The 20,540-nt window shown below is 45.3% G+C and overlaps 1 protein-coding gene across 4 annotated transcripts in view; it reads left to right on the top strand.

Annotated features, from left to right (window-relative positions):
• The window catches only part of LOC139376446 (tight junction protein 1b), a 212,252-nt gene that overhangs the window by 29,469 nt on the left and 162,243 nt on the right, over positions 1 to 20,540 (top strand). For all 4 annotated transcript variants that reach the window (XM_071119076.1, XM_071119069.1, XM_071119062.1 and 1 more), the window contains exon 2: positions 10,948 to 11,167. In XM_071119076.1, coding sequence (XP_070975177.1) covers positions 10,948 to 11,167 — 220 coding nt within the window. The remainder of the gene's footprint in view (positions 1 to 10,947; positions 11,168 to 20,540) is intronic.

The raw sequence follows: 20,540 nt of genomic DNA, 5'->3' as shown, positions 1-20,540 counted from the left end.
GATGAACTGCAGAGATCTACAGCTGAGGTGGGAGACTCTGTCCATAGGACAACAACCAGTCGTATATTGCACAAATCTGGCCTTTATGGAAGAATGGCAAGAAGAAAGCCATTTCTTAAAGATATCCATAAAAAGTGTTGTTTAAAGTTTGCCACAAGCCACCTGGGAGACACACCAAACATGTGGAAGAAGGTGCTCTGGTCAGATGAAAACAAAATTGAACTTTTTGGCAACAATGCAAAACGTTATGTTTGGCGTAAAAGCAACACAGCTGAACACACCATCCCCACTGTCAAACATGGTGGTGGCAGCATCATGGTTTGGGCCTGCTTTTCTTCAGCAGGGACAGGGAAGATGGTTAAAATTGATGGGAAGATGGATGGAGCCAAATACAGGACCATTCTGGAAGAAAACCTGATGGTGTCTGCAAAAGACCTGAGACTGGGACGGAGATTTGTCTTCCAACAAGACAATGATCCAAAACATAAAGCAAAATCTACAATGGAATGGTTCAAAAATAAACATATCCAGGTGTTAGAATGGCCAAGTCAAAGTCCAGACCTGAATCCAATCGAGAACCTGTGGAAAGAACTGAAAACTGCTGTTCACAAATGCTCTCCATCCAACCTCACTGAGCTCGAGCTGTTTTGCAAGGAGGAATGGGAAAAAATTTCAGTCTCTCGATGTGCAAAACTGATAGAGACATACCCCAAGCGACTTACAGCTGTAATCGCAGCAAAAGGTGGTGCTACAAAGTATTAACTTAAGGGGGCTGAATAATTTTGCACGCCCAATTTTTCAGTTTTTGATTTGTTAAAAAAGTTTGAAATATCCAATAAATGTCATTCCACTTCATGATTGTGTCCCACTTGTTGTTGATTCTTCACAAAAAAATACAGTTTTATATCTTTATGTTTGAAGCCTGAAATGTGGCAAAAGGTCGCAAAGTTCAAGGGGGCCGAATACTTTCGCAAGGCACTGTACATTATCACCCTCCTGTACTGATTACCACCATCTGTACTGAACTAGATTATCACCCTCCTGTACTGATTACCACCATCTGTACTGAACTACATTATCACCCTGCTGTACTGATTACCACCATCTGTACTGAGCTACATTATCACCCTGCTGTACTGATTACTACCATCTGTACTGAACTACATTATCACCCTCCTGTACTGATTACCACCATCTGTACTGAACTACATTATCACCCTGCTGTACTGATTACCACCATCTGTACCGAACTACATTATCACCCTGCTGTACTGATTACCACCATCTGTACTGAACTACATTATCACCCTGCTGTACTGATTACCACCATCTGTACTGAGCTACATTATCACCCTGCTGTACTGATTACTACCATCTGTACTGAACTACATTATCACCCTCCTGTACTGATTACCACCATCTGTACTGAACTACATTATCACCCTGCTGTACTGATTACCACCATCTGTACCGAACTACATTATCACCCTGCTGTACTGATTACCACCATCTGTACTGAACTACATTATCACCCTGCTGTACTGATTACCACCATCTGTACTGAACTACGTTATCAGTATCTGGACTACACACATTCCATTTAGGATGAACAGGGTTTTAAAATTATTATTTTTTTGTATCTTTATTTAACTAGGAAAGTCAGTTAAGAACAAATTCTTATTTTCAATGAGGGTCCAGGAGCAGTGGGTTAATTAACTGCCTGTTCAGGGGCAGAACGACAGATTTATACCTTGTCAACTCCGGGATTTGAACTTGCAACCTTTTGGTTAAGAATCCAATGCTCTAACCACTAGGCTATCCTGCCGTCCATTTCAGGATGAACAGGGTTCCATTTAGGATGAACAAGGTTCCATTTAGGATGAACAGGGTTCCATTTAGGTGGAACAGGGTTCCATTTAGGTGGAACAGGGTTTCATTTAGGTGGAACAGGGTTCCATTTAGGATGAACAGGGTTCCATTTAATGCACAGGGTTCCATTTAGGATGAACAGGGTTCCATTTAGGATGAACAGGGTTCTATTTAGGATGCACAGGGTTCCATTTAGGATGAACAGGGTTCCATTTAGGATGAACAGGGTTCCATTTAGAATGAACAGGGTTCCATTTAGGATGAACAGGGTTCCATTTAGGATGAACAGGGTTCCATTTAGGATGCACAGGGTTCCATTTAGGATGAACAGGGTTCCATTTAGGATGAACAGGGTTCCATTTAGGATGAACAGGGTTCCATTTAGGATGCACAGGGTTCCATTTAGGATGAACAGGGTTCCATTTAGGATGCACAGGGTTCCATTTAGGTGGAACAGGGTTCCATTTAGGTGGAACAGGGTTCCATTTAGGATGAACAGGGTTCCATTTAGGATGAACAGGGTTCCATTTAGGATGCACAGGGTTCCATTTCGGATGAACAGGGTTCCATTTAGGATGAACAGGGTTCCATTTAGGATGAACAGGGTTCCATTTAGGATGCACAGGGTTCCATTTAGGATGAACAAGGTTCCATTTAGGATGCACAGGATTCCATTTAGGTGGAACAGGGTTCCATTTAGGTGGAACAGGGTTCCATTTAGGATGAACAGGGTTCCCTTTAGGATGCACAGGGTTCCATTTAGAATGAACAGGGTTCCATTTAGGATGCACAGGGTTCCATTTAGGATGCACAGGGTTCCATTTAGGTGGAACAGGGTTCCATTTAGGATGAACAGGGTTCCATTTAGGATGCACAGGGTTCCATTTAGAATGAACAGGGTTCCATTTAGGATGAACAGGGTTCCATTTAGGATGAACAGGGTTCCATTTAGGTTGAACAGGGTTCTAATTAGGGGGAACAGGGTTCCATTTAGGATGCACAGGGTTCCATTTAGGATGCACAGGGTTCCATTTAGGTGGAACAGGGTTCCATTTAGGGGGAACAGGGTTCCATTTAGGATGCACAGGGTTCCATTTAGGATGAACAGGGTTCCATTTAGGATGCACAGGGTTCCATTTAGGATGCACAGGGTTCCATTTAGGATGAACAGGGTTCCATTTAGGTGGAACAGGTTTCCATTTAAGATTTACAGCGTTCCATTTAGGATGAACAGGGTTCCATTTAGGATGAACAGGGATCCATTTAGGTTGAACAGGGTTCCATTTAGGATGCACAGAGTTCCATTTAGGATAAACAGGGTTCCATTTAGGTGGAACAGGGTTCCATTTAGGTGGAACAGGGTTCCATTTAGGTGGAACAGGGTTCCATTTAGGATGAACGGGGTTCCATTTAGGATGAACAGGGTTCCATTTAGGTGGAACAGGGTTCCATTTAGGATGAACAGGGTTCCATTTAGGATGCACAGGGTTCCATTTAGGATGCACAGGGTTCCATTTAGGTGGAACAGGGTTCCATTTAGGGGGAACAGGGTTCCATTTAGGATGCACAGGGTTCCATTTAGGATGAACAGGGTTCCATTTAGGATGCACAGGGTTCCATTTAGGATGCACAGGGTTCCATTTAGGATGAACAGGGTTCCATTTAGGTGGAACAGGTTTCCATTTAAGATGCACAGCGTTCCATTTAGGATGAACAGGGTTCCATTTAGGATGAACAGGGTTCCATTTAGGTTGAACAGGGTTCCATTTAGGATGCACAGAGTTCCATTTAGGATAAACAGGGTTCCATTTAGGTGGAACAGGGTTCCATTTAGGTGGAACAGGGTTCCATTTAGGATGAACGGGGTTCCATTTAGGATGAACAGGGTTCCATTTAGGTGGAACAGGGTTCCATTTAGGATGAACAGGGTTCCATTTAGGATGAACAGGGTTCCATTTAGGATGAACAGGGTTCCATTTAGGATGAACAGGGTTCCATTTAGGTGGAACAGGTTTCCATTTAGGATGAACAAGGTTCCATTTAGGTGGAACAGGGTTCCATTTAGGTTGCACAAGGTTCCATTTAGGATGCACAGGGTTCCATTTAGGATGAACAGGGTTCCATTTAGGATGAACAGGGTTCCATTTAGGTGGAACAGGGTACCATTTAGGATGCACAGGGTTCCATTTAGGATGAACAGGGTTCCATTTAGGTGGTACAGGGTTCCATTTAGGTGGAACAGGGTTCCATTTAGGTGGAACAGGGTTCCATTTAGGATGAACGGGGTTCCATTTAGGATGAACAGGGTTCCATTTAGGTGGAACAGGGTTCCATTTAGGATGAACAGGGTTCCATTTAGGTGGAACAGGGTTCCATTTAGGATGAACAGGGTTCCATTTAGGATGAACAGGGTTCCATTTAGGATGAACAGGGTTCCATTTAGGATGAATGGGGTTCCATTTAGGTGGAACAGGGTTCCATTTAGGATGAACAGGGTTCCATTTAGGTGGAACAGGGTTCCATTTAGAATGAACAGGGTTCATCCCTGTTTATCCTAAAAATTGTGAGTGAGTGAGTGAGTGAATGAGTGAGTGTGAGTGAATGAGTGAGTGTGTGTGTGTGTGTGTGTGTGTGTGCGTGCGTGTGAGTGAGTGAGTGAGTGAGTGTTTGTGTGTGTGTGTAAGAAAAAACTGCCATCTGAGCAACCAATAATCCTGTTTTCATGCATCAGTCCAATAATCTGTCATAACAGCTGTAAATGTATTATATTAAACAACGTAGATCAAAAGCGGAATGAAACTGTCCATCCCAAATGGCACCCTATTCCCTATATAGTGCACTACTTTAGACCAGAGCCCTATATAACCCTATTCCCTATATAGTGCACTACTTTAGACCAGGGCCCTATATAACCCTATTCCCTATGTATAGTGCACTACTTTAGACCCGGGGCCCTATAGAACCCTATTCCCTATATAGTGCACTGCTTTAGACCAGAGCCCTATAGAACCCTATTCCCTATATAGTGCACTACTTTAGACCAGAGCCCTATAGAACCCTATTCCCTATATAGTGCACTACTTTAGACCAGAGCCCTATAGAACCCTATTCCCTATATAATACACTACTTTAGACCAGAGCCCTATAGAACCCTATTCCCTATATAGTGCACTACTTTAGACCAGAGCCCTATAGAACCCTATTCCCTATATAATACACTACTTTAGACCAGAGCCCTATAGAACCCTATTCCCTATATAGTGCACTACTTTAGACCAGAGCCCTATAGAACCCTATTCCCTATATAGTGCACTACTTTAGACCAGAGCCCTATAGAACCCTATTCCCTATATAGTGCACTACTTTAGACCAGAGCCCTATAGAACCCTATTCCCTATATAATACACTACTTTAGACCAGAGCCCTATAGAACCCTATTCCCTATATAGTGCACTACTTTAGACCAGAGCCCTATAGAACCCTATTCCCTATGTAGTGCACTGCTTTTAACCAGAGCTATTCTCGATTTGGTCCACTACTTGGTAGGGCCCATGGTAGGGAATAGGATGTCATTAGACACCATCATACTAACCATCCCACTGTTAGTTCTGTATGTCTCAGTCGCTCCGATGACAGGCGAGAAGTGACTCTCTCTGGCTTTCTGGCTGAAAGCTATTGGCTGAAGGCTATTGGCTGAAGGCTATTGGCTGACATCCATTCTAGAACCAGTTGGCTGGGTCTGTCATGCATCCAGAGACTTGTTCTTCCTGTCAGCCGCTTGTCTTAGTCTCTTTGGCTCTGTCGAAATTGTCAAACAAAATCCTAGCCTCCTCTCTTTCTGTAACGGGTGTCGTCGGAAGGATGAGACCGAGGCGCAGCGTTGTTTGAGTTCCACATAATTTATAAACGAAGTGAAACTTTAGAAAAGACAAAACAATAAAATAAAACAACGATCGAACAGCTTCGCTGTGCAAACTACCCTGCACACAAACAAAGATCCCACACAGACGGAGGGAAAAGGGCTGCCTAAATATGATCCCCAATCAGAGACAACAATCGAACAGCTTCGCTGTGCAAACTACCCTGCACACAAACAAAGATCCCACACAGACGGAGGGAAAAGGGCTGCCTAAATATGATCCCCAATCAGAGACAACGACCGAACAGCTTCGTTGTGCAAACTACCCTGCACACAAACAAAGAACCCACACAGACGGAGGGAAAAGGGCTGCCTAAATATGATCCCCAATCAGAGACAACGACCGAACAGCTTCGTTGTGCAAACTACCCTGCACACAAACAAAGATCCCACACAGACGGAGGGAAAAGGGCTGCCTAAATATGATCCCCAATCAGAGACAACAATCGAACAGCTTCGTTGTGCAAACTACCCTGCACACAAACAAAGATCCCACACAGACGGAGGGAAAAGGGCTGCCTAAATATGATCCCCAATCAGAGACAACGATCGAACAGCTTCGTTGTGCAAACTACCCTGCACACAAACAAAGATCCCACAGAAGGAGGGAAAAGGGCTGCCTAAATATGATCCCCAATCAGAGACAACGATAGACAGCTTCGTTGTGCAAACTACCCTGCACACAAACAAAGATCCCACACAGACGGAGGGAAAAGGGCTGCCTAAATATGATCCCCAATCAGAGACAACGACCGAACAGCTTCGTTGTGCAAACTACCCTGCACACAAACAAAGATCCCACACAGACGGAGGGAAAAGGGCTGCCTAAATATGATCCCCAATCAGAGACAACGACCGAACAGCTTCGTTGTGCAAACTACCCTGCACACAAACAAAGATCCCACACAGACGGAGGGAAAAGGGCTGCCTAAATATGATCCCCAATCAGAGACAACGACCGAACAGCTTCGTTGTGCAAACTACCCTGCACACAAACAAAGATCCCACAGAAGGAGGGAAAAGGGCTGCCTAAATATGATCCCCAATCAGAGACAACGACCGAACAGCTTCGTTGTGCAAACTACCCTGCACACAAACAAAGAACCCACAGAAGGAGGGAAAAGGGCTGCCTAAATATGATCCCCAATCAGAGACAACGACCGAACAGCTTCGTTGTGCAAACTACCCTGCACACAAACAAAGATCCCACACAGACGGAGGGAAAAGGGCTGCCTAAATATGATCCCCAATCAGAGACAACGACCGAACAGCTTCGTTGTGCAAACTACCCTGCACACAAACAAAGAACCCACAGAAGGAGGGAAAAGGGCTGCCTAAATATGATCCCCAATCAGAGACAACGACCGAACAGCTTCGTTGTGCAAACTACCCTGCACACAAACAAAGATCCCACACAGACGGAGGGAAAAGGGCTGCCTAAATATGATCCCCAATCAGAGACAACGACCGAACAGCTTCGTTGTGCAAACTACCCTGCACACAAACAAAGATCCCACACAGACGGAGGGAAAAGGGCTGCCTAAATATGATCCCCAATCAGAGACAACGACCGAACAGCTTCGTTGTGCAAACTACCCTGCACACAAACAAAGATCCCACACAGACGGAGGGAAAAGGGCTGCCTAAATATGATCCCCAATCAGAGACAACGATAGACAGCTGCCTCTGATTGGGAACCCCACTCGGCCAGAAACAAATAAATAAAAGAACATAGAAAACCCAAATCACACACCTGACCAAACCAAAGTAGAGACATGAAAAGGCTCTCTAAGGTCAGGGCGTGACACTTTCATTGTGTAGAAAGAGCTGTTCGGGATGTTTGAGCTCTGTTAATGTTCTTGTGCTTTACACATTTTCTCACCGAAAACAATATCTCAGGACACGTTTGTTTTATCACCTCGTCTGTTTCTACTCTTTTGTATTCACCACTTCCTTTTTTCTTTACACAAAACCCTCTCGAGTATCAGAGTCAACCACTTACAGTGGAAATGGTTCTCTCCTTCCTCTCTCACTCTCTCTCTCTCTCTCTCTCTCTCTCTCTCTCTCTCTCTCTCTCCTCTCATCTCCTCTCTTCTCTTCTCTCTCCTCTGTCTCTCTACACTGTCTCTCTACTCTTCCCTCTCTCTCCTCTCTCTCTCTCTCTCTCTCTCTCTCTCTCTCTCTCTCTCTCTCTCTCCTCTCGTCTCCTCTACTCTTCTCTCTCCTCTGTCTCTCTACACTGTCTCTCTACTCTTCCCTCTCCCTCCTCTCTCTCTCTCTCTCTCTCTCCTCTCGTCTCCTCTCTTCTCTTCTCTCTCCTCTGTCTCTCTACACTGTCTCTCTACTCTTCCCTCTCTCTCCTCTCTCTCTTCTCTCACTTTCCTCACACTCCTCTAAGCCGCTGCCTCTCAATTCCCCAGCCACTGCACTAGCGCCTTGTCTCTGTCTTTCTATCCTATGGGCCTGCTCTGCACTAGCACATTGTCTCTGTCTTTCTATCCTATGTGCCTGCTCTGCACTAGCACCTTGTCTCTGTCTTTCTATCCTATGTGCCTGCTCTGCACTACTTTGGGGAAACAGAGAAACACAGATGTCTGGTTTGATTGCTAGACGTAGTGCCTGGTGTAAACATACAGTATAATGGGATTATAGGGCCTGGGTGGTATAAACTTCAACTTTGACAAAACTGTGGTGGCCTGGTCTCTGGTCTCCAACAGTTAGACATACTGTGGTTGCCTGGTCTCTGGTCTCTGACAGTTAGACATACTGTGGTTGCCTGGTCTCTGGTCTCCAACAGTTAGACATACTGTGGTTGCCTGGTCTCTGGTCTCCAACAGTTAGACATACTGTGGTTGCCTGGTCTCTGGTCTCTGACAGTTAGACATACTGTGGTTGCCTGGTCTCTGGTCTCTGACAGTTAGACATACTGTGGTTGCCTGGTCTCTGGTCTCTGACAGTTAGACATACTGTGGTTGCCTGGTCTCTGGTCTCTGACAGTTAGACATACTGTGGTTGCCTGGTCTCTGGTCTCTGACAGTTAGACATACTGTGGTTGCCTGGTCTCTGGTCTCTGACAGTTAGACATACTGTGGTTGCCTGGTCTCTGGTCTCTGACAGTTAGACATACTGTGGTTGCCTGGTCTCTGGTCTCCAACAGTTAGACTGTGGTTGCCTGGTCTCTGGTCTCTGACAGTTAGACATACTGTGGTTGCCTGGTCTCTGACAGTTAGACATACTGTGGTTGCCTGGTCTCTGGTCTCCAACAGTTAGACTGTGGTTGCCTGGTCTCTGGTCTCCAACAGTTAGACATACTGTGGTTGCCTGGTCTCTGGTCTCTGACAGTTAGACATACTGTGGTTGCCTGGTCTCTGGTCTCCAACAGTTAGACATACTGTGGTTGCCTGGTCTCTGGTCTCCAACAGTTATACATACTGTGGTTGCCTGGTCTCTGGTCTCTGACAGTTAGACATACTGTGGTTGCCTGGTCTCTGGTCTCTGACAGTTAGACATACTGTGGTTGCCTGGTCTCTGGTCTCTGACAGTTAGACATACTGTGGTTGCCTGGTCTCTGGTCTCTGACAGTTAGACATACTGTGGTTGCCTGGTCTCTGGTCTCTGACAGTTAGACATACTGTGGTTGCCTGGTCTCTGGTCTCTGACAGTTAGACATACTGTGGTTGCCTGGTCTCTGGTCTCTGACAGTTAGACATACTGTGGTTGCCTGGTCTCTGGTCTCCAACAGTTAGACATACTGTGGTTGCCTGGTCTCTGGTCTCCAGAGACCTCGTGTCTCCTCTTTCATTGAAAATGACAGATCACTGATAGTTTACTCAGTGTTGCCTGGTGTAACTTTCCACACAGTTACTGAGTTGTAACTGCCTCTCCTTACTACAGGGCCTGTCTCAGGGCTCACTCACTCACGCACTCACTCACTCACTCACTCACTCACGCACGCACGCACGCACGCACGCACGCACGCACGCACACGCACACGCACACGCACACGCACACGCACACGCACACACACACACACACAAGCCAGAAGTCCATCTCTTACAGGGCCGGGGTGGCATTCAACACTAATTCAATCCTATTATGCATATCTGCATTAAATGCCATGTAATTCAACAGGGAACTGTGGCCTTTATAGAAACAAACATGAAGCACGACCATCCTGTTTGGTTCCCCCTTCATTCACTGTGTGTCCGTCTGTTCGTCTTTAGGCTTATTATGGTCTATTTGTGTCTGTCTGTGTTATTTTTTTACTCAGCTAGCACATAACGTTCTCAGAACCATACGTTTCTTAGAGCTTGGTGAACACGTGGTCATCCTGTGGTTATTTTGCATACAACCTTCAAATCAAATCAAATCCAATTTTATTTGTCACGTGCACCGAATACAACAAGGGTAGACCATACAGTGAAATGCTTACTTACAAGCCCTTAACCAACAGTGCAGTTTTAAGAAGAATACCTAAAACCTATTCATATTAGTCTATTTAAATAGCACTCGTTAAGATCAGGTGTGGCCAATTAGTGGGCGCGGTCAACACACCTGAACACACTTAACAAGATAGTGGATAGAGAGAGTTTTGTTGATGCTGAGAACAGAATTGTTTGTTTTTAAATAATGTTCTTAGAATGTTCTTTGAACGTTACTAATGGAACGTGTTCTTAATGTTCTGAGAACTTTAAAATAGAACCACGAGGAAACCTGCATAAAAACGTTACGCTGACGTACTGAAATTTCCAACAAAAAAAAACAAAAACATATGGTTTTCAGAACGTTAGGTGCTAGCTGGGTACTGAGATGTACTGAGTGGTGCATTGTGGGTCTGATAATAGTTTGGTTAGGACATCTCCATGAAAAGTGCTTTTTAGACAATGACTAGTTTAATCAGTGTCCGGGCCTCATGATATCCATTAGATTAGTCCATCAGGGCCATCTTCATGGGTTCATACAATAAGACACAGTGCTTCTAATACTTTGGTTCATACAATTACCCAAGAGGCAAGGCACATGTCCACTGTTAATTGTTTGTAATTTTGCTGCGACCGATTTGTCCTTAAAGGGACATACTCTAAATCTATTCTCTGAGTGCGTTCCGTCTGATGATCCTCTGATGCGATGTTTGTTTTTTCTCTCTCTCCGACCCTCAGGATTCACCCCAGCCTCCTCCACCCCGGCAACCTCCCACACGGCAGAGCCAGCCGGGGTCAAGGTCAAGGTCAAGGACACGGGCTAGGACACGGGAGCGGCTTGATCTCTGCATCATCGTCTGTGAGCAGCATACATCAGGCCCAGCCGTCGCTACGCAAGATCAAAGGACGTATCCACAGGAGCAAGAGCCTGGACAGCATCGATCTGCTGGACTCCAACGTAAGTGGAGACACTACATGACACAGAGCCTTAAAGGAATTAAGGGTTAAGTAATAATATGGTCATTTAGCAGATGCTTTTGTCCAAACAGACGGAACTGGCAACATTTACAACGACACTATTGAGATTCCTTTTGGTTGCCTTGGATACTTTTCACGTGGGGAAACTCCGTGCTCCTCTTTCTACAACGCATTTCCAAGTCGGGGAAAATGTCAGAGTTTCCCCAGTTCCCGAAGCATTCAACACGACAACACCTACAATGTATTTTGTTAATATGAGTTAGCTACATAGCCCTAACTAATAATATGTCTAAATTAGCAGATGTATTTTGTTAATATGAGTTAGCTACATAGCCCTAACTAATAATATGTCTAAATTAGCAGATGTATTTTGTTAATATGAGTTAGCTACATAGCCCTAACTAATAATATGTCTAAATTAGCAGATCTATATTGTTTATATGAGTTAGCTACATATCCCTAACTAATAATATGTCTAAATTAGCAGATGTATTTTGTTAATATGAGTTAGCTACATAGCCCTAACTAATAATATGTCTAAATTAGCAGATCTATATTGTTTATATGAGTTAGCTACATAGCCCTAACTAATAATATGTCTAAATTAGCAGATCTATATTGTTTATATGAGTTAGCTACATATCCCTAACTAATAATATGTCTAAATTAGCAGATGTATTTAGTTTATATGAGTTAGCTACATAGCCCTAACTAATAATATGTCTAAATTAGCAGATGTATTTTGTTAATATGAGGTAGCTACATAGCCCTAACTAATAATATGTCTAAATTAGCAGATGTATATTGTTAATATGAGTTAGCTACATAGCCCTAACTAATAATATGTCTAAATTAGCAGATGTATTTAGTTTATATGAGTTAGCTACATAGCCCTAACTAATAATATGTCTAAATTAGCAGATGCTTCTATGCAAAGTGACTTACAGCACTATGAGTCAGTGCGTACATTGGTTATACAGTACGCGTTTATATGAGCTAAATACACATAATGTAACGATGTATTCATTTAACTTTTTTTTATCCAAAGTGATTTACTGAACTGTCAGCATCGGTAGTGACACATTCAGTGGACCACGTTGGAACAGTCTCTATGTTTCACTGAGACAGTAGGAACCACCGTCCAATAGGAACGCCAGAATGGGTAGAATCAATGACATCATTCATCAACTATTTAAACAGTCCACAACCAGTATAGCCAGTATAACCAGTATAGCCGCACACACACACACACACACACACACACACACACACACACACACACGCACAAATATATACACACACATATATACACAAACACACGTATATACACACATATATATACACACACACACACAAATATTGTCCTTCCTCATCATGAACGCCACCAACCTCCACTGACACACACAGTTTACAGCGTAGGTGCTCAGGTTGAGTGACAGACAGTGACAGACACATTCAATACCTCCTTGAACATTCTTCCCCCACATCTAGCTGATCTCGGGTGTCATCATTAGTCCAACAGTTGCAAACGAGAGTTTCCATTGGACAAATTCAGGTATGTTTATCCCTGTTTAATTCCGTTTAAAAAAAAGGTTTTTCAACAGATTCGGCGGAATGAATACGCCTCTGATCGCACGTAAATACGGTTCACTTTCATAGCAGCCACGTTGTATTCCTTCTCCCATTTATGCGCTCTCCTCCTCTTACCTTTTCCCTTTGCTTGTGGACTTCAATGCACCACACATCAGCTGTATGCGACCAGACGATAAAAAACCTATCATAACCGCTACACACACACATAACTAATATAACTAACACGCTAGTAAACCCTGCAGTAACGTTAGTGTATAGTCAGTAAGCAGTTACACCAGCTAGCCAACATAGCATCCCTCTGTTATATACAGCTAGCTAACATAGCATCCCTCTGTTATAGACAGCTAGCTAACATAGCATCCCTCTGTTATAGCCAGCTAGCTAACATAGCATCCCTCTGTTATAGCCAGCTAGCTAACATAGCATCCCTCTGTTATAGCCAGCTAGCTAACATAGCATCCCTCTGTTTGAGCAGGGTGTTTGAGTAAGCTAAACTAACTAGCTGCATTTGCTAGCTAAGTAAGTGAAATTGCTTTTCCTTAATTTGAGAAAGCCATTTATTTGTTCAAAACGGTTAAACTATTGTCTTTCTCTCTCTTTGAGTCAACTACTCACCACATCTGATACAATGCAGTTTATTCATTATCTGATTCTTTTGATTGGGTGGAAAACATGTCAGTTCATGCTGCAAGAGCTCTGATAGGTTAGAGGATGTCCTCCGGAAGTTGTCATAATTACTGTGTAAGTCTATGGAAGGGGGTGAAAACCATGAGCCTCCTAGGTTTTGTATTGAAGTCAATGTACCCAGAGGAGGACAGAAGCAAGTAGTCCTCCAGCTACACCATGGTGCTATGCTACAGAGTGCTGTTGAGGCTACTGTAGACCTTCATTGAAAAAAAAGTGTTTTAATCAATTCTTTGGTGACTTGAAAATATTTAGTAGTTTCATTTAAAAAGGATAACGTTTTAAATGTTTAACATTATTCACGGATGAGGATGGTCCTCCCCTTCCTCTGAGGAGGAGCCTCCACTGGTGTGCATGTGTGTGTGTACATTGCACAAGACAGAGAGGGAAATGGAAACTTGCTGACTAGCTCAAACCCACATGCAGCTGATGGAAGTAACAGTCCGCCTTACAGTGAATGATGAGGTTCTGTAGCTGTGGAGAGGAGAGGAGAGGTCTGCTTTACAGTGAATGATGAGGGTCTGTAGCTGTGGAGAGGAGAGGTCTACTTTACAGTGAGTGATGAGGGTCTGTAATTGTGGAGAGGAGAGGAGAGGTCTGCTTTACGGTGAATGATGAGGGTCTGTAGCTGTGGAGAGGAGAGGAGAGGTCTGCTTTACAGTGAGTGATGAGGGTCTGTAGATGTGGAGAGGAGAGGAGAGGTCTACTTTACAGTGAGTGATGAGGGTTTGTAGCTGTGGAGAGGAGAGGAGAGGTCTGATTAACTCTGCTGTTATTATAGTATTATAACCCCCCTCACACAGGGACCGTAGAGAGAGGACCTGCTACTCTGTTATTATAGTATTATAACCCCCCTCACACAGGGACCGTAGAGAGAGGACCTACTACTCTGTTATTATAGTATTAATACCCCCCTCACACAGGGACCGTAGAGAGAGGACCTGCTACTCTGTTATTATAGTATTATAACCCCCCTCACACAGGGACCGTAGAGAGAGGACCTGCTACTCTGTTATTATAGTATTATAACCCCCCTCACACAGGGACCGTAGAGAGAGGACCTACTACTCTGTTATTATAGTATTAATACCCCCCTCACACAGGGACCGTAGAGAGAGGACCTGCTACTCTGTTATTATAGTATTAATACCCCCCTCACACAGGGACCGTAGAGAGAGGACCTGCTACTCTGTTATTATAGTATTATAACCCCCCTCACACAGGGACCGTAGAGAGAGGACCTGCTACTCTGTTATTATAGTATTATAACCCCCCTCACACAGGGACCGTAGAGAGAGGACCTGCTACTCTGTTATTATAGTATTATAACCCCCCTCACACAGGGACCGTAGAGAGAGGACCTGCTACTCTGTTATTATAGTATTATAACCCCCCTCACACAGGGACCGTAGAGAGAGGACCTGCTACTCTGTTATTATAGTATTATAACCCCCCTCACACAGGGACCGTAGAGAGAGGACCTGCTACTCTGTTATTATAGTATTATAACCCCCCTCACACAGGGACCGTAGAGAGAGGACCTACTACTCTGTTATTATAGTATTAATACCCCCCTCACACAGGGACCGTAGAGAGAGGACCTGCTACTCTGTTATTATAGTATTATAACCCCCCTCACACAGGGACCGTAGAGAGAGGACCTGCTACTCTGTTATTATAGTATTATAACCCCCCTCACACAGGGACCGTAGAGAGAGGACCTACTACTCTGTTATTATAGTATTAATACCCCCCTCACACAGGGACCGTAGAGAGAGGACCTGCTACTCTGTTATTATAGTATTATAACCCCCTTCACACAGGGACCGTAGAGAGAGGACCTGCTACTCTGTTATTATAGTATTATAACCCCCCTCACACAGGGACCGTAGAGAGAGGACCTGCTGTTATTATAGTATTATAACCCCCCTCACACAGGGACCGTAGAGAGAGGACCTGCTGTGATTATAGTATTATAACCCCCCTCACACAGGGACCGTAGAGAGAGGACCTGCTACTCTGTTATTATAGTATTATAACCCCCCTCACACAGGGACCGTCGAGAGAGGACCTACTACTCTGTTATTATAGTATTAATACCCCCCTCACACAGGGACCGTAGAGAGAGGACCTGCTACTCTGTTATTATAGTATTATAACCCCCCTCACACAGGGACCGTAGAGAGAGGACCTGCTACTCTGTTATTATAGTATTATAACCCCCCTCACACAGGGACCGTAGAGAGAGGACCTACTACTCTGTTATTATAGTATTAATACCCCCCTCACACAGGGACCGTAGAGAGAGGACCTGCTACTCTGTTATTATAGTATTATAACCCCCCTCACACAGGGACCGTAGAGAGAGGACCTGCTACTCTGTTATTATAGTATTATAACCCCCCTCACACAGGGACCGTAGAGAGAGGACCTGCTGTTATTATAGTATTATAACCCCCCTCACACAGGGACCGTAGAGAGAGGACCTGCTGTTATTATAGTATTATAACCCCCCTCACACAGGGACCGTAGAGAGAGGACCTGCTGTTATTATAGTATTATAACCCCCCTCACACAGGGACCGTAGAGAGAGGACCTGCTGTTATTATAGTATTATAACCCCCCTCACACAGGGACCGTAGAGAGAGGACCTGCTGTTATTATAGTATTATAACCCCCCTCACACAGGGACCGTAGAGAGAGGACCTGCTGTTATTATAGTATTATAACCCCCCTCACACAGGGACCGTAGAGAGAGGACCTGCTGTTATTATAGTATTATAACCCCCCTCACACAGGGACCGTAGAGAGAGGACCTGCTGTTATTATAGTATTATAACCCCCCTCACACAGGGACCGTAGAGAGAGGACCTGCTGTTATTATAGTATTATAACCCCCCTCACACAGGGACCGTAGAGAGAGGACCTGCTGTTATTATAGTATTAATACCCCCCTCACACAGGGACCGTAGAGAGAGGACCTGCTGTTATTATAGTATTAATACCCCCCTCACACAGGGACCGTAGAGAGAGGACCTGCTACTCTGTTATTATAGTATTATAACCCCCCTCACACAGGGACCGTAGAGAGAGGACCTGCTGTTATTATAGTATTATAACCCCCCTCACACAGGGACCGTAGAGAGAGGACCTGCTGTTATTATAGTATTAATACCCCCCTCACACAGGGACCGTAGAGAGAGGACCTGCTACTCTGTTATTATAGTATTATAACCCCCCTCACACAGGGACCGTAGAGAGAGGACCTACTACTCTGTTATTATAGTATTAATACCCCCCTCACACAGGGACCGTAGAGAGAGGACCTGCTACTCTGTTATTATAGTATTATAACCCCCCTCACACAGGGACCGTAGAGAGAGGACCTGCTACTCTGTTATTATAGTATTAATACCCCCCTCACACAGGGACCGTAGAGAGAGGACCTGCTGTTATTATAGTATTAATACCCCCCTCACACAGGGACCGTAGAGAGAGGACCTGCTGTTATTATAGTGATGTTTATACTCGTAAACTAAATCCAAACTTCATATGCATTCGTTTCTGGATTATTTAGACAAGGGGACAGACACACCATGACACATTGAATAAACCTTTCTCTGAAGAGTTACAACGTGTTGTGGTATATATTCTAGGCTGTTTCTACGGCCCTTGTACTATCATTTCTAGTCTTGCTCTTATGTTTGAGGCGTATGTACATATTAATTCAGGACCATTAAAGAAATCCCAATGCTTATTGTTGGATATTATTACTTCAAAGTAGTTGTTATTTCTGTTTTTATGTGTTTACATTTTTTTGTTGGCGTTTCCCCTGTCTTTATGTCCAGGGGGAGGGGCCTTTCCCCTGTCTTTATGTCAAGGGGGAGGGGCCTTTCCCCTGTCTTTATGTCAAGGGGGAGGGGCCTTTCCCCTGTCTTTATGTCCAGGGGGAGGGGCCTTTCCCCTGTCTTTATGTCCAGGGGGAGGGGCCTTTCCCCTGTCTTTATGTCCAGGGGGAGGGGCCTTGTCTGTCATTTTGTTGGCGTTTCCCCTGTCTTTATGTCCAGGGGGAGGGGCCTTGCCTGTCATTTTGTTGGCGTTTCCCCTGTCTTTATGTCCAGGGGGAGGGGCCTTGTCTGTCATTTTGTTGGCCTTTCCCCTGTCTTTATGTCCAGGGGGAGGGGCCTTGTCTGTCATTTTGTTGGCGTTTCCCCTGTCTTTATGTCCAGGGGGAGGGGCCTTGTCTGTCATTTTATTGGCGTTTCCCCTGTCTTTATGTCCAGGGGGAGGGGCCTTGCCTGTCATTTTGTTGGCGTTTCCCCTGTCTTTATGTCCAGGGGGAGGGGCCTTGGCTGTCTTTTTGTTGGAGTTTCCCCTGTCTTTATGTCCAGGGGGAGGGGCCTTGTCTGTCATTTTGTTGGCGTTTCCCCTGTCTTTATGTCCAGGGGGAGGGGCCTTGCCTGTCATTTTGTTGGCGTTTCCCCTGTCTTTATGTCCAGGGGGAGGGCTTGGCTGTCATTTTGTTGGAGTTTCCCCTGTCTTTATGTCCAGGGGGAGGGGCATTGTCTGTCATTTTGTTGGCCTTTCCCCTGTCTTTATGTCCAGGGGGAGGGGCCTTGTCTGTCATTTTGTTGGCCTTTCCCCTGTCTTTATGTCCAGGGGGAGGGGCCTTGCCTGTCACAGCAGAGACACAGGGAGAAGGACCATCCCTCTAGAGGAGAGGAGAGGAGAGCTTGCTTAGCCTCTTTTCCTCCTTTCATTTCACTGTCCTTACTTCTAGAACTCTCTCTCTCTCTCTCTCTCTCTCTCTCTCTCTCTCTCTCTCTCTCTCTCTCTCTCTCTCTCTCTCTCTCTCTCTCTCTCTCTCTCTCTCTCTCTCTCTCTCTCTCTCTCTCTCTCTCTCTCTCTCTCTCTCTCTCTCTCTCTCTCTCTCTCTCTCTCTCTCTCTCTCTCTCTCTCTCTCTCTCTCTCTCTCTCTCTCTCTCTCTCTCTCTCTCTCTCTCTCTCTCTCTCTCTCTCTCTCTCTCTGACCAGGACCCATAGTAGTGCACTATATAGGGAATAGGGTGCATTGTGAGATGCAGCCAATGTTCTGAGGAATGTTCTTATCCTATGTGTGTCTCCAGCATAATGCAGCAGTGGAAATATATGGACTTAGTTCAGATGCGAGAGAGAGATGAGAGAGGGGAGAGAGAGAGAGAGATGAGAGATTAGAGATATGAGAGAGGAGAGAGAGAGATGAGAGAGATGAGAGAGATGAGAGAAATGAGAGAGAGAGAGATATGAGAGGAGAGAGATGAGAGAGACGAGAGAGAGATATGAGAGGAGAGAGAGATGACAGAGATGAGAGAGAGAGATGAGAGAGACGAGAGAGAGAGATGAGAGATAAGAGAGAGATGAGATGAGAGATGAGATAGATGAGAGAGAAAAGCCATTTTTGAATTAATACATGTACTGGACACGACACACACACACAGACACGACACACACACACACACAGACACGACACAAACACACAGACACGACACACACACACACACAGACACGACACACACAGACACGACACGACACGACACACACAGAGAGACTTGACACACACACACAGACACGACACACACAGAGAGACACGACACACACACACACATACACGACACACACAGAGAGACACGACACACACAGAGAGACACGACACACACACACACACATACACGACACACACAGAGAGACACGACACACACACACACATACACGACACACACAGAGAGACACGACACACACACACACATACACGACACACACAGAGAGACACGACACACACACACACATACACGACACACACAGAGAGACACGACACACACACACACATACACGACACACACAGACACGACACGACACACACAGAGAGACTTGACACACACACACAGACACGACACACACAGAGAGACACGACACACACACACACACATACACGACACACACAGAGAGACACGACACACACACACACACACGACACACACAGAGAGACACGACACACACACACACATACACGACACACACAGAGAGACACGACACACACAGAGAGACACGACATCGACTCTCTCGACACACACAGAGAGACACGACACACACAGAGAGAGACACGACACACACAGAGAGACACGACACACACAGAGAGACACGACACACACAGAGAGACACGACACACACAGAGAGACACGACACACACACACAGACACGACACACACAGAGAGACACGACACACACAGAGAGACACGACACACACAGAGAGACACGACACACACAGAGAGACACGACACACACAGAGAGAGACACGACACACACAGAGAGACACGACACACACAGAGAGACACGACACACACAGAGAGACACGACACACACACAGAGAGACACGACACACACAGAGAGACACGACACACACAGAGAGACACGACACACACAGACACGACACGACACACACAGAGAGACACGACACACACAGAGAGACACGACACACACACAGAGAGACACGACACACACAGAGAGACACGACACACACAGAGAGACACGACACACACAGACACGACACGACACACACAGAGAGACACGACACACACAGAGAGACACGACACACACAGAGAGACACGACACACACAGACACGACACGACACACACAGAGAGACACGACACACACACACAGACACGACACACACAGAGAGACACGACACACACAGAGAGACACGACACACACAGACACGACACGACACACACAGAGAGACACGACACACACAGAGAGACACGACACACACAGAGAGACACGACACACACAGAGAGACACGACACACACAGACACGACACGACACACACAGAGAGACACGACACACACAGAGAGACACGACACACACAGAGAGACACGACACACACAGAGAGACACGACACACACAGAGAGACACGACACACACAGAGAGACACGACACACACAGACACGACACGACACACACAGAGAGACACGACACACACAGAGAGACACGACACACACAGAGAGACACGACACACACAGAGAGACACGACACACACAG

This window comes from Oncorhynchus clarkii, chromosome 2 (genome assembly GCF_045791955.1).
Source record: "Oncorhynchus clarkii lewisi isolate Uvic-CL-2024 chromosome 2, UVic_Ocla_1.0, whole genome shotgun sequence".
Classification (NCBI taxonomy): Eukaryota; Metazoa; Chordata; class Actinopteri; order Salmoniformes; family Salmonidae; genus Oncorhynchus; species Oncorhynchus clarkii.
This window is presented reverse-complemented; position numbering and strand designations above follow the sequence as displayed.